General features: G+C 38.5%; 1 protein-coding gene across 1 annotated transcript in view; it reads right to left on the bottom strand.

Annotated features, from left to right (window-relative positions):
• Nucleotides 1-4,825: 4,825 nt before the first annotated feature.
• LOC126108551 (plexin domain-containing protein 1) overlaps nucleotides 4,826-16,145 on the bottom strand; it is a 460,969-nt gene continuing 449,649 nt past the window's right edge. Inside the window, exons 9-10 of the mRNA XM_049913837.1 lie at nucleotides 7,425-7,564; nucleotides 4,826-5,483 (exon numbers count right to left, since the gene is read on the bottom strand). Coding sequence (XP_049769794.1) covers nucleotides 5,415-5,483; nucleotides 7,425-7,564 — 209 coding nt within the window. The 3' untranslated portion in view covers nucleotides 4,826-5,414. The remainder of the gene's footprint in view (nucleotides 5,484-7,424; nucleotides 7,565-16,145) is intronic.

The following is a 16,145-nucleotide window of genomic DNA, read 5'->3' as shown; positions in this document are numbered from 1 at the left end:
CCTTCTAAGGCCCATAACAGAAGAGACTTGAATGGGCTACAAAACATTGTAATCGGACATTGGAAGAGTGGATGCAGGTGTTATTCACCGATTAATTTAAGTTAGAGATTTTTGGAGCCAGAAGGAGAATATTTGTTCGGCGGTTTCTGGGGGGAAGGGTAGCTCAGCAGTGTATTCTACCTACAGTTAAATGTGGTGGAGGTTGTGTTATGGTTTGGGGATGTTTTGCCAGAGACAGAGTTGGCGACATTGTGAAAGTAGAAGGATGTATGGATCAGAAGCAGTACCACTGCATACTCCAGTATCGTGCAATACGAAGTGGATTGCGCTTAATAGGGAAAGGGTTCACCTTACAACAGGATAACGACACAAAACATCGGTCGACATACTGTACAAACTACATTGCATCGAAGGAAAAACCAAAAGTACTGAATGATATGGTATGGCCGTCCCAACGCCTAGACTGCAATGGCATTGAGATGGTCTGGGATGAAGTGAACAGATGTATCAGGGAAGTTAATATATCCAGCAAGGAACATCTCTGGAATATTGTTAAGGATGTGTGGAATCATATATATTCACAATACCTACAAAAACTAGTTGACAACATGCCTCGAGTTTGTGAAGCAGTCACTAAAACCAAAGGTCAATACTTTTGTGAAAGTAAAATAATATAAAATAAAATCATTGTGATTGTATTATATATTTGGAAGTTATTATAGTTATATTTTGTGAGAAATAATGTTTGATTTGCGTTGCAAATCTGAAATATGAGGGTGTATTGAAATTAATGAGCGGCACTGTATTTCTCTGGTATACTGCTGCACTTTCAACGACGACCAGAAGTAAACAGAAATGTGTCACAGAGTTAATACATTTTGTCATTATACTCATTCAAGTATTAAATGCAATGCATCAGGTTTGGTAAGATGTAATACGGAACATAATGAAGGGTGAAGCTATCCTCACTTCAAAGTGTAATGTGGTTGTCCACAACTTCGTAGACAAGTGTGCAAATGTTTACGTGACCATTGATAGCAGCATCGTTGCTCAGCTGACTGAGCACGTCTGAAATGTGTGACAGTTCCCCGATAGGTCCAACTTGCTCAGTTGGCTGTAGGTACACGAGTGCGTCTCCACAGTATGGTTGCCTGCCTGCTTCACATGTTTGCAACACACTGAGCCTTCTGGCTGTGAGTATTCCCTATTAAAGGATAAACAGATAGCACTCTGGTAGCTATGCCACTATGCTACCTGTTGGCAGATGATGATGATGATGATGATGATAATTGTTTCATCAGTAACATCTGTTATCCACAGGTGGCACATGCCTTTATCAGATCAAAATCTGATATCTTTCCTTATGTACAAATGCCACCTCTCCTCCGGCTGTGTATTCTGGTTACATTCGCTCAATATTGAAAACAATTACTGATAAAATTATTTAAATTGAGAGATAAAAAATTACTCACCGAGCGGCGGCAGTACACACCCATTAAAGACTGTCCTGATTGGCAAGCTTCCGGAGCCAGTGGCTCCTCAGGCAGAAAGATTGAAAGGGAAGGAAGAAGGGTGAACGAAAAGGACTTGAGAGGTCTAGGAAAAGGGGTAGATTTTGGGAAAGTCACCCAAAACCGTGGGTCATGGGAGACTTACCGCAAGGTAAGTCGCTGCTTGGTGAGTATGTTTTCATCCGTCCAGTTAAATAATTCACTCAATATTGAAATACAGTCTAGTATTTTGGGTAAACTGGGCAGCGAATTTGAAATTTTTTATATTAATCTACAGAAAAAGGTGGTTAGACTCACTGAAGGGGTAGTCCCAAGATCAACATGCCAGAAACTAATTAGAAATAATAAAATTCTTCTGCTTTCATGTATTTACATAGTAGAAAATATGACTATTATAATATATTAAAAACAAAGATTCCATGACTTACCAAACGGGAAAGCGCTGGTAGATAGGCACAATAAAAAACACACAAACACACACACAAAATTTCGAGCTTTCGCAACCCCCGGTTGCTTCGTCAGGAAAGAGGGAAGGAGAGGGAAAGATGAAAGGATGTGGGTTTTTAAGGGAGAGGGTAAGGAGTCATTCCAATCCCGGGAGCGAAAAGACTTACCTTAGAGGAAAAAAAGGACAGGTATACACACACACACACACACACACACACACACACACACACACACACACACACACAGAGAGAGAGAGAGAGACACACATACAGACACACATATACAGACCAAGCAGACATATATATGTTTGTGTCTGTATACGTGTGTATGGATATGTGTGTGTGTGTGTGTGTGTGTGTGTGTGTGTGTGTGTGTGTGTGTGTGTGCGTGCGCGCGCGCGCGTGTGTATACCTGTCCCTTTTTCCCCCCTAAGGTAAGTCTTTCCGCTCCCGGGATTGGAATAACTCCTTACCCTCTCCCTTAAAACCCACATCCTTTCATCTTTCCCCTCTCCTTCCCTCTTTCCTGACGAAGCAACCGGGGGTTGCGAAAGCTCGAAATTTTGTGTGTGTGTTTTTTATTGTGCCTATCTACCAGCACTTTCCCATTTGGTAAGTCATGGAATCTTTGTTTTTAATATATTTTCCCATGTGGAATGTTTCTTTCTATGTTTTTTGACTATTATAATAGTTTAATTATCAGTAACAATCTCTATAGAACTTGATGGTGCTGCACAGAAAGTGTTACGTGCGAAGTGCACCAGTAAAAATGAATTCGAAAGTGTGAATAACTGCAAGATTTGTGACAAGAAAGTGATAAAAGCTGTCCAGTGCAGCAACTGCCAGCATTGGTTCCATGAAAATGCTCCACAGCAAGCCTAAAACTCAAAACTGATGATCATTCATGGTCTTTTCTCACAGTGCTAGTAATGCCTGTGAATGAAAATTTAGAGACTTAATCACTGACAAGAACAAAATATTCAGAGTACTTCAAAGTGATACATTTGCTGGAAATAAAAAATACACTGCTCTGAAAGATAAGTACATGAGTATTTTTGAGATTAAACATTAACCTGTTTGCTGTGTACCAGTTGTCTGTTTGTTTATTTACTATTTTATTTAATTGTCCTGTAAATTAAGTCTGCACTGTGTATAGTAGGCACCTGACCAGTTTTTTAATACTACAAACACTTCTTACACTAAAACACAATTATTGTTCATCTAGAAATAATATCCTATAAGAATGTATTACAATTTACATTCGAGAACATACCTTCACCGAAGAGTCAAGCAGTATATTGCTCCCTCCTACGTATATCTCGCGAAGAGACCATGAGGATAAAATCTCAGAGAGATTAGAGCCCACACAGAGGCATACCGACAATCCTTCTTTCCACGAACAATACGAGACTGGAATAGAAGGGAGAACCGATAGAGGTACTGAAGGTACCCTCCGCCACACACCGTCAGGTGGCTTGCGGAGTATGGATGTAGATGTAGATGTGGCACAATTAGCATCAAACTAAAACAATTTTTCTAATCCCAGGCAGTACAGGAGCAGTGCTCAACCAGGTAACCTTTTACTGATTATCTGAATTTATACTTGTCATTACTTTGATCTACATCAGTAAAGCATTGTACAATTTGATGCTATGCTGTAGTATAGGTTTTTTTTAATAATGCTGCATTTATGAGTAATAATGACAATACTGAAACTTCCTGGCAGATTAAAACTGTATGCTGGACCGAGACTCGAACTCGAGACCTTTGCCTTTCGCGGGTAAGTTCTCTACCAACTGAGCTACCCAAGCACGACTCATGCCCCGTCCTCACAGCTTTACTTCTGCCAGTACCTTGTCTCCTACCTTCCAAACTTTCAGCTGTACACATTAGTTTGTTTATTTGTGAGCTGTTTTGACAGTAAATGAAAATTAATACATACGGCTAAATGAGTTTTCATAAACACTCCAACACTGTAGCTGGTTTCCCTATGCATACATAGATTACTGTATTTGTCTGTTATACAAGGTACATCATTTGTTTGGCGTGTACAACAGCAGCGCAAGGATAACAGCTGTGGAATTTTGTTGTGTAATGATTAGATTTTCTAATATGTACGCACCAAGTAGTGTTTAAGTAGGATCCGAACTGAATCTAATCGATTTTTCATTTTCTTCTGGTTGATTAGCACAGAAAGTGAAGATTCGAAAATAAGAACAACTGTCTTACAAAAAATTATGCACTTGATGGAATATTTTCCATGTTTCATGTTCTTTCAATTACTGGAACACACACAGGCGACTGGCTCTGATCGTCAGGAAGCACACACTGGATAATTTAGTTGCAACAAGTTTCATCTCCAGATGTTCAGTAGAAATTTGTTGGCACAAACTCCAGGATATTCAGATTACTACCACCAATTCATCGATTGTTCTACGACGATCAAACATGATTGCAACATGGGTTTTTCCAATGTTTTCATTTGTTCTGGAAGTCTAGGGTTGTCTCTGTGGTGCTATGCCTTCAACCGACATTTGATCACTGTTGAAACAAAATAACTACTCGTAAATCCTCACCTGCTCAAAACTTCCTCCTACCATAACAAGAAACAGAACGTGGTGTTAACAAGTTTGTATTTAATGTCAGTCACTGGGAAAAAAAGATCACTGAACATGTGAAGCAGTGATTACAAAAACTGTCATGCTGACTACAATATTTCCACACACTGTTACTACCTGAACTCGTCCAAAATGGTACCTAGTGAAGGCATTTTGGGCCCACCCTCATATGTGACCACATTTGGAGAAAAACACACAGAAACAAACAAAGGTGACAGAAAAGGCAGCCAATTTCAGGCGTAACAATACATTATAAGGTTTAAAACAACTTTACTATCCATTTTATTCTGCATAAAGAAATATACAAGTGTTTATATACAAACCAGAAAAAATACATGCTTATCAGTATTTCACTTGCCCATTTGGATTATAAAAGTAACAGAAATGCCACTACTGATGGCAGACAACAAAAATTTAAATTTCACACGTCCACTGAAGCGCACAAGCCGCAAAACGCTCAAGCATTTTAAAAAAGTAATAATTAAAACTGTTGGATAAAACTGAGTGCCGGGAATGTAAGCAAACCCAGAGGAGCATCGAGTCTGTCGCGGACAGCGGCGACGGTACACAGCCTTCTGCTAAGAGACACAACAGAAATAAGTTATTCCTCGCCTCGGCTCAAAGTACTTCGGGGTAAATCTGCTTTCCCTACAAATACACGCTCACGCTGCAGCACACGCTATCGACCGAGGCAGGTCAGTCCACAATTTATCTTGACGACAGCTGTCGACGGAGGCGATAGCTGTCGGAGATGAGATTCGCCATACAGGTCGGGGGCAGGTGCGGGAGTGTCGGCGTTGTGGCGACTCCCCCATGTGGCGGGCAGTGCCTCCGCATCCTCACATGTGTATCGTGGCGGCCGTGTAGCGCGCTTCACCCCTCCGCCAGCTCCACTGGCTCGGCCGATACTGCAACAACCGTCCAAATGTCAGTGTAAGGAAACTGATATGGGTACTGCTATGGACTGAGGGGCAGTTCTTTGCAGCCTTCTGCAAAATTTAGACTGGCTGGTTAAACACTGCTGTTCTTTTTGACTTAACAAAATTGATCACCAATTCACAAAATTCAACAATAAAATAATATTTTTTGTAATCTTCATTGTGATTGGTCTACAGTTGTGAGGAATTTTTTAAATGATTTTGTGATGCTTTTAGCTGACATTTTCATTTGATGTACTACAATTTTGGCCTCAGACCATTTTCATGTATCTAAAACATTAGCACTGACAATAGAAAACATTGAAAAAGAACTGTGTTCTTAAAAATGTGGCTATAAGTAACCGTTATGCTAAAAACTTGCTGGACACACTATTCAAAAGGAAAACCAATAAAAAAAAAAAAACCTCTATCCAGTATATGAAATAATTTCAATCAGAGAGACATGCGGACAACAGGGAAACGAAGTGTTTGTATGGCCTTATTTACGTACTGTTTCCAATAAAATTACTTTCAATGAGAATACAACCAACTACAGCAACATTGACAATCTACAATGATTATTGTGACACATACCATGGAAGCCAGAGTATTTTGTTGTTGTCAGGAACATACTAAATTAACTGTTAAAAAGTGCTCAAAAATAAGACGATACATGGAAACTTAGCATACGATATTAAGAACACACCTTTGTTGCACTCTTCTTAAGACACCAACCACAGAGTGCTTAATATCAATACAGAACTACAAACATTACACGAGTTACAGAAACGCAAAGTCATGGATGTGATGGAAGAAATTGGACACAGTATGAAATAAATAGAAAGATCTCTGAACTGAAAAATTCCTGGACAACTTTTCACCAGTTGTGCAACAAAGAACTGCAGAACATATAGTTACCATTATGTTCTTAACAGATATGACTAATGAGAAAGAAACGCAACCATAAAGCAAATCATGAAAGGTTTCACAACATTTTGATGGTTTTCCTTACTGTTTCAACTACTGTGATCAACTTTATATGCAAGATCTTTGTTACAACTATTCAAAAAACAAATGTTTCCGATTTATTTTTATGGGAATTATATGCAGCCATACTTACAACAACACTGAACGATAATTAATATATATATATATAAGAATAAAGACCTACATGGCTTAATTAACAAATTTCTGTAAAATAATTGTAATCTTCCAAGTGCACGTATCTTAGAAATGTTGATCTTACTACGAGAGCTTTGCAGGAACTGCTCAAAAATAACACACTCTTAAAATTATGAAAAACTATTTCAATTTATTATACCTAAAAACAAAGATGATGTGACTTACCAAATGAAAGTGCTGGCAGGTCGACAGACACACAAACGAACACAAACATACACACAAAATTCAAGCTTTCGCAACAAACTGTTGCCTCATCAGGAAAGAGGGAAGGAGAGGGAAAGACGAAAGGATGTGGGTTTTAAGGGAGAGGGTAAGGAGTCATTCCAGTCCCGGGAGCGGAAAGACTTACCTTAGGGGGAAAAAAGGACGGGTATACACTCGCGCACACACACACATACACACACACACACACACACACACACACACACACACACACACATATCCATCCACACATATATGGATGGATGGGTGTGTGTGTGTGTGTGTGTGTGTGTGTGTGTGTGTGTGTGTACCAGAAGATGGAACTGTATTATTCTGAAAGCAGTCGGGAACGATCAAATATTATTGGTTCAATGAATGTTCAAGTTTCCTTCATTTTCTGAAAACAGACATGTACAGTTGTGGTTGACCTATGAAAAGAACACTCTGGAATATATTTAGAGTTGTTCATTTGACTTTTTACGTTTGGCGCACGTAAACAGCTGGTGCTGACACGGTGTGTGAAACACCATACCCCACGACTCTACTCACCCTGATGAGGAACTGGCCCGAGGCTGTGTGCGGGTTGCGGTAGGCGTACAGGATCCACACACCCGTCGCGCACACCAGCGTCACCACGCTCAGGATCGCCACCACGCCGGACACGCTCACCGAGGAGCTGCTCGGAGATCCTGCCGGGCAGAGGGTGAGCAGCATCTGTCAGCGTATCCGTTCTTACGGCAGCACAGTGAAACTTGTGTGAAATGTGGGTGGGCAGCAATACCTACTAAAGCTTACAGAGTTACTGCAGAACTTCAGTAGAAAGATTGGCAAGTAGTGTTACTTCAGTTTTATTTTTATTTTTGTGTCTTACAAGGAAGCCTTACAAATTGGCCCTCTTATATTTTCTTCGTACTCATGACGTAAGTGGCTTGGTGCCCAACCATCAATTTCCTTAAGTGATAACGCACTTTTTTTTCTTTAAAGGTAAACCATTTCAAGATTAGTAGATTTCCAAGTGCTGTTAATTTAACAAGCATTTGATGTATTTAATTGAGAAATTCAGCAGCCAGTGGGTCAGTAGGGCATTACTTTAGTAACCGTGAAGTTGCTGTTGTTTGAATTCTCAGTGGCAGCAACTTGTTTCTACTTTTCTTTAACCTCTATACTTATTAGCAAGAACTGGGACTCTTACTAAACAAAAATGGGAATCTGAATTAACAAATACCTTATATATTTTTTAAGATGTGGTACGAGACCATTCACAATAAATTAAGATTTCGTACAAAATCAAAAAACTTAATAGTAAATTAAGTACTTTATTTCTAGACATTGCACAATATTATTGACGTACATAATACTTCCATTTAATGAATGAACATTTCATATTCCTGTCCCAAATGTTAATTATTCTCATATTATTGTAAATAAAAATAAAAGACGCCACTTGCATTGATCATTATGACTCAGCATTTATGAATAAATATTTCCATTCATTGTAAAGTGGAATTGTTAATTAAGAAATACTGTGTAATAATTTAATAAAACATTTTGATTTTTTTACAATGAACTGAGCACTATGAACTACTAGTTAACAATCGGTATCATTTTTCCATTTTTACCACTGTTCCTGTGCTGGCTCTGTTGTCCTGCCTGTATCTCTAGAATCCATCACTCAGAGCCTTCTTCCGGTCTTCTGACATTGGGCCACCTCCCTCCGTTTTTTTGAATGCTTCTCCTAGCTTAAAGCCTCTGCAGTTTTTCCAGCATTTGTCTAAATTCGTTCCTATCCACGATTTTGTCCTCTGGGGTACTGATTTCTTTTAAGATCTGTATCACATTCGGTGGAGCAGTCCCAATCTCTGCCTTTGGCCTTATGAATTCCCAAATTTTCTTTGTTAGACAATCATGGGGACATACTGGATGTGTGTCCTTAAATAACAAGTTTTTCTTCTTAACCCTTTTGCAACTACAGATGAGCTCTTTGCATTCTGTGCTGGGGGTGGCTTTTGTTACAGCTGTCTGCCCACCAAATGCTGGTGTCTGTGCCAAGTTGGTGTTCTGCCCGATACGAAATACTACTCAATTTTTCAAAACCTATTGGGTGAAAAAAATTTGATTTTTGCACATCTGATATGTTCACTCGGTAAAGAAAAGCATTTCTCTTCAATCTCTGTCATACGAACCGCGCTGCATGAAATTAAATAAAACAGTGCATGAAATTTTAAGAGCTCGCAGAGGTAAATGCTTACTGCATACGGTTGGATTTCAGCTTGTACACTGAACTGAATGAAACATATATAAGGTATCAAAATTTTACATAAAATTTAGAGCAGGAGGATATCTCATTTCTTTCCTGAATTACTGGTTTTTACAGCCAAAGGATGTCCGCGCGCAATGCGCCCATTCACGTCCTTGAGCATCATGAATCGCATGGTCATAACAATAATCATATCTCAAACACTTCAAGATATCAAAAAATGGTTTTCTGCAAATGATAGCACTTAATGAGGCACATATGATACGTGATAAATACTCTTGACTCTTTCATTCACTGAGATATGGAAGTAACTCATTCGCAACAGTGAAAGGTCAACAGCTCAGATACAGTCAGACATCCATAATACCAGGAGAACAGTGTAGCAGGATGTGTACAAACACCCACAGTAGTGAAAGGGTTAATCACAGATGTTACTAGTTCCATCCTTCTGTACAGCTCCTTATTTGCTCTCAAACATAATGTGCCCATCAATCGATCTGTCACCTAAAACCCTTAATATTTTCTTTCTCTATTGATCATTATATCTGTTAATCCACATCCATCCATAATCAGTCTCTCAAGCATGTACTCCTTTTGCTTCGACAACTGTACCGTAGTGCCTTAACTTGGCTCCTACACTCAGCAATTTCCTATCACACAATTTTTTTTTTTAAGTTCTATGCTCAGTCCAATTTGTGGATCCTAAGATTGATTGCTACCTGTTCTGAGCCACTCTGTTGGATTATATTTTATTTGCTAATAATAATGATTTTAAGATTTTATATGATAATAAATACAAAATTAAAATAAAAGTAAGAAATACTGTGACACCAATGAGATTCGAATCAGCAACTACTTAATTACTGATCTAATATGCTACTGGCTGATAACTGCGGATCTGATGAAATGCTTTGTACTTAATGCTTGGAAATCACACTAGTGATTAAGTTTATTGCTGGCTTGTTGTCAACACTGTTCATTTTCAAACCAGCAATAAATCTGTTACCATATAAAATAGAAAAACGAACAAGTAAACTTAATACTGCTCTGCATACAGAACAATTATTAAATGTGATACATAAATGTGTGCTCTTCAGAGGAGTTGTATTAAATCACTTCACTACAATTCATACAATTCAGACTTTGGTATGTTCGCAAACCACATCATAATTTTCAATAAAGCGTGCTAGTAAGCTCTTTGTAAGGCTACAGGTGATTTGAAAGTAACTGCGAATAAAACAGTGGTACACAACTGTGACAAAAAATCAAAAAGAAGGCATGTGGTAACAAAAGCCGCAGCAGCTACACACAAATAGTAAACAAATTTTGAATTATATTTTCATTCATTTACTTTTTTTCCAAAAATCTTTGACTTTGTGCAGGAATAACTGATTGCCTCCACCTTTGTTGCTAAAAACAACTTCACTGTTACTTTACACACAACTGATTTCGAGCATCACAGTCATTGCCAAGTAGAATTTCATGACAGGAGATGCATACGAGACATTAGTCACGTATGAATGGCTAAGCCCCTGCACATCTCATGAAAACCTAATTCAGTTGCCTGTACGGGAACAGTAAAGTTACTTTTCACAACTGAAGTCGAACCAGTCAAACGTTCCCTGCAGAAAGTCAAACACTACTGTGGCTTGAAAGTAGCGCTATGTAAGGGAACAATAGTTATTTTTTAAGATCCAACTGATCTAAACTAACTTTATCTAATCACACTTCATTAACATGCAATTCTTGTGTTTACTTCTTTGTACATGAGGCTGCATTGTACAACTGCCAAGATTTCCTAAATTTTATATGTGCCTTACAGCTTTAGTTTTTAATTTTATCTAGGGATAGGCAATGTTGAAAAACCATCAACATCAATTGACTCCCAAAACATTTACTTTTCTGACAACGATGTTAAATGATGAATTTCTACGATGACCTAAAAGGCAACATACAAATACATCTAGTATCTTACTTATTAATCAATAAATACCTGTCTACAGACTTCCAACTACATTTTTGAGAAAATCTTTTTGCTTCTGTTGAGGAGTTTTTGAGAACAGTCTTAAAACATGACAATGTGACTACGCAGTTCATACATTGACTGTAGTTTTTTTTATAATTTTGGATAGGCGGTGCTGATGACTTTACTTCTTACTTCTGATGGATCTCATTCAAGATTTAGGAAGAGATCTTCCAGGTAATTACTGATCTGTGATTGTAGATCTATTCCTGTTGCAGCCTGCAAAATTATCGTTTTCTTGCACTATTTTATGATGTTCAATCTATATCAGATATGGTTTCTCTATTTTCCTGTAATGCCTCAACATGTTGCCTATACTCACTGACAGTCATTTCAACAGCTGCAAGAAGATCCTTGACTTCCTGATGGCCTCCAAACATGCTAAAGGATCTTCCTGGATATTCCTATATTGAGGATCAAGAGGTGCTGGTATGGCTAATAAATTAGTATGTTGGCTGCAACTGCTTTTTGGTTTCTATTATGGCATTACTCTTTAGGTTCTCTCCAATTGTCTGACATTCAGATATTCTACATACTACTTATTGGGTTACTTTACTGCTTTCAATGTGTTTTTCTACACAAATTTTCTGAGTAGCCACTTCTGTAGGCCACAGAACGTCACAGCTATCTGCCAGATCTACAATACGTGCAGCCGTTACCACGAGCAGTGCACCAGTGAGGCAGTTAATGATACTATTAATCACTGGATGCAGCTGCAAAACTCTTTTCATCATACTGAACATTGACTCCATCTGGTGGATACTTTATGAGTTAGTCTGAGCTATGAGCCTTTTCTTACCTCATCACTTGCAACTACACTTGAACCCACATCGAAATCCTCTTCACAGCAGTAATCAACTCTGGCAGTTTGTCTCTTTCCTGTATAATTTTCTAGAGACCAATTTTAGCTTGTGTGCAAAACACTGTGTACAACTTTCTTCCAAATGCTATTTTTACCCCATTTAACAACTACACTGATACTGCTATACATTTAGAAGATTTGTTAAAAAAAAAAAAAAAAAAAAAAAAAAAAAAAAAAAAAAAAAAAATCGACAGTGGTAACAAAACTTAGTTTTCTTTTGCTAACACTGAACATCGATATTGTACGTAAGCAGCTCAAAACACAGTTTCAGTTTAGAAAAACTCACTTGTTTCTTAACTACCTATACTGCATTGCCTCCATTCTTTTAAATCATATACATGAGTAAACGGGGTAATCTTTACTTAAGACACTTCCCATCGAATGTATTCTGAAATTTCATTACACAATTCTCACTTCTCCTTGTAAAAATTTTCTAGCTTTGCAAAAGACTGAACTTGAAAAAAGTTTTTATAAGGCCGGACACCTTAAAGACAGACAGCAACTATATTAAAAATGAGAAGTAGTCACAAAAAGTTTTAATTATCACCTCGGAAAAAAAAAAAAAAATGAAGTAGTGTCAGTTCGTGTAATTAATTTTTCGCTACTCACCATAAACGACTTGTTGAGTTGCAAAAAGGCACAACGCAAAGACTAACACAGTTAACTTTTGGCCACAGCCTGCAATAAAACGCGCGCACATTCATTCACACAAGTGAGCAAACCTCATGCACACACGACTGCGGTCATGTGGTGTGATGCACGCTTGCTTGCTCATGTGAATGTGTGTGCGCGCACGCGAGCGAGCGTGAACTTTCCTGAAAAAGGTTTTGGCCGAAAGCTAAATATGTAACAGTCTTTTCTTTGTGCCTGTTCGCAACTCAACTTTACAGGAAGTAGTAATCTATCTTTTTCCTTGTATTGTTGATGCTGCAACCTGGAGTTTCTATTGTTTGTGCTTAATGTTTTGTTTGTTTTCAGTTATATGACTACAGCCCTAGTGCACATCGTAATCGTCATGCCGCAGCACCTCAGGACACTGCTAAAACAAAAATGAAATTGCGCGGCCCACTGATGATTTACAGTGTTATGGGGCAATTCATTTTCCACATGCCAAGTGCCATAACCTGACTGCCTAGAAACTTTGCTCGGTGGAAGAGACATCGAAGTAAGCGAACACCTGTCTCAGCTTATCTGTAGGTACACTACCATTTATGAGAAAATGACGAAGTTTTCTAGATACTTACATGCATTTCAGCAAGTACGCAGTCCAGCCAAAGCGGTGGTACAGACACTGATGTCATGGCTTCACAATTTTGCAGCCCATGTTTGAGACCAGATTGTTATTTTTAGTTTGTTTTTCATTTACCTATCCATGTCTACAGAAAGTTACTAAATAAAATGATTTCCAGTGTGTAATGAAATAACACTGTCCTTATTCATCTACTAATTGTATGTATGATCAATATCTTCTTTCATAATCAATTTCAAGTGCCACTTTTTTGTGAAGGGATCTTTTGTATGTGATTTGCTGAGAGATTATTGCCAACACGTGATATCTTCTGCAATATTAACTATGTTTCTTTCCCGAGTGGGGTTCATATGAAGAAATGTCACTGTGACAAACTTGCTTTCACCCAATGCTCATGGTGTTCTGAATTTCTCTTCTTTGAATGTTTGTACAATCAGTACCATCCAAGAGAATGCACCAGATCTTCCTGAATAAACATAAGGGGAAAAAAATAAAGAGTCAATCAAAACCCAGTTATAATTTTACAACTAATGCCCTTGTATCCCCTAACTTGACAAGGAACTTCCATACAGTAAATATTGCAAACATAGTGAATTTGAAGGGCGTGATAAAAAAGATTGTTAACAGTAGGAAAACTAATTCTGGGAATATAAAAGTGGGTTTATACTGTACACAGCTTCATCACCATGGAAAAAAGGCCAAGACCTGACAGTGATCAGGCAACAGGATGTTCAGCACTTTTTTAGGAGTGCCACGGAGTGGTGCTAACAGGTTATGTCCTTAAGGGGCAGTTACACAAGGGTGCTTAGTGAAAGTGCAGCGCAAAGTTGTCCAAAGGCCATCTTTTTCTTCTAAAACAATGCCCCAACTCATTTTGCAATGGACCACATCACGCATGCTGCTTCTTTGGCAAAATACAGACTTTGCAACCAACTACTTCGCTTGTCATCCATCCCTGAAAAATTAGTGTTCCAGTGAACAGTGAATTTATATATGCAGTCCACGTTTCATGCTCACAGGTTAATTTTTTGGTGATAATTGAAACATTATGACTACCACTTCCACACAATACACCTGAAGGTTTCTTATTGTCAAGTGCAGAATTTTGCAGTGTTGTCTACACAAGCAGTAACAATCATACCTTTGGTCTCCATTCAGCCACTATTCCCATGAAAGCTTTCAGCAGAAAAAAGCAAAAGAGAAAAATGTGAGTTAACACTCGAGATGCATCACTACAAAAACTAAAGTTAGACCACTGTACAGCTGTTAATATACAAATCATATGTACATACTATTAATATACAAATCTTATGTACACACATGTTCCTAAAGAATATAGTGGAAATGAAACCAACACTCTCCCCCCAACAATTTACAACAAGTAACTTGCCACGTACATCAAACAACAAATCCAAAACTGGTCGCTATAGAAACAGCTCTACAACATTTCATGTCTCAGTACTTCAGTTGTTCATAACCCACATTCCCATGCAAGTTGAGAACCATTATTTCCTTGAACTTTCATCTTACACAAGGTCCACCATGGAAACAATGTTTTCAAACTGAATAGTGCAGCTGAGTGGCTGGCCTCACAGAGGAGACGATGGGCTCCATTTGTCTCTTAGAGTGGGATTTTAGTTTTCACAATGTTGTGGAGCCTCGAGCATCGTACATTCACTCTCTTGTAGTTTTTGTCAACAAAGAGTCTGTAACACAAAATTACCTTCACACTCATTTTCATATTCCCATCCACTGACCTGTTCCAGATCGCAACACCATTTTCAAATGGGTTGAAAATTGCAACACAACTGGCTCCATAATGTGTCCGTCAACACAGACCGTATGCCCGAAAACATCGAGTTAGGACGTCCACTATACAGTGCCCTAAGTGGTCGATTCGCTCACATCCTGCGAGCGAGGGGTTAATGAGTCAACAGTGCAAATGACCTGCAAAAACATTCGTTACCACCTATACAGAACTCAGATATTTCACAACCTGAATGTGATTACGAACAGTGTCAAGTCTTGTTAAATCATAGTCAGTCACGAAAACACGATTTTTCTCATGGGTGGTGATGCCAATTTTCATTTAGATGTAACAAAAATTCTCTTATGTTTCAAGAGACCCACTGCAGAAAATGGTGTGTACTTTTTGAGGAAAACAACATTACTGCGACTTAATTCGGAGTGCTACATTACAATGCTCCTTCCCACCTTCTTCCCGTAACTTCGACGTCACAGAGGGCCGATGAGGAGAGTAGGGTTTTAACAAGGTCACGGAACTCCACGCACACAGCTCTTAATTCAGTGGCTGTCTTACAAGATCAGTTTCCAGGTCCCATTATCTCCAGATATGGCAATCTTCACTGGCCTCATTACTGTGTGCTGAGCTTATGTGACTTCTGATTATTGGATGTGTTACCCAGCCACACTGCACTGAAGATGACAATCCAGAAAGAAATCATTTGTACTCCCATGTCAGATGTCAATTGACACCAAGTTTCTGGGACTGGCTAGAATGCAGCATTAGTATAAACAATCAACATCTGAATGATGTGATCTTCAAAACATAAATGAAACAATGAAATTTTCCGTATGCACTACGTAATGTCATAAACAAAAATATTTTTTACAAACACTAAGTACATTTTATCTGAAAACCATGCGAATCCTAAGACAGTCTTTGCAAAGAAATTCTAGTGTGTTCAGAGTAGCATAGAAAACCATTCTGAAGTCCACAAAGGAAAAAGTATTCCAGTGCACCCTGTGCCCTCCACTACACAGCATACGGGGCACGCGCAGGCTCCATATATCAACGTAGGTGTCTGTGATGTCCCTTAAAGAATGCAAGTTGACAATTAAATGCTGCTCCTGGGTTA

This window comes from Schistocerca cancellata, chromosome 11 (assembly GCF_023864275.1).
Source record: "Schistocerca cancellata isolate TAMUIC-IGC-003103 chromosome 11, iqSchCanc2.1, whole genome shotgun sequence".
Lineage (NCBI taxonomy): Eukaryota > Metazoa > Arthropoda > Insecta > Orthoptera > Acrididae > Schistocerca > Schistocerca cancellata.
This window is presented reverse-complemented; position numbering and strand designations above follow the sequence as displayed.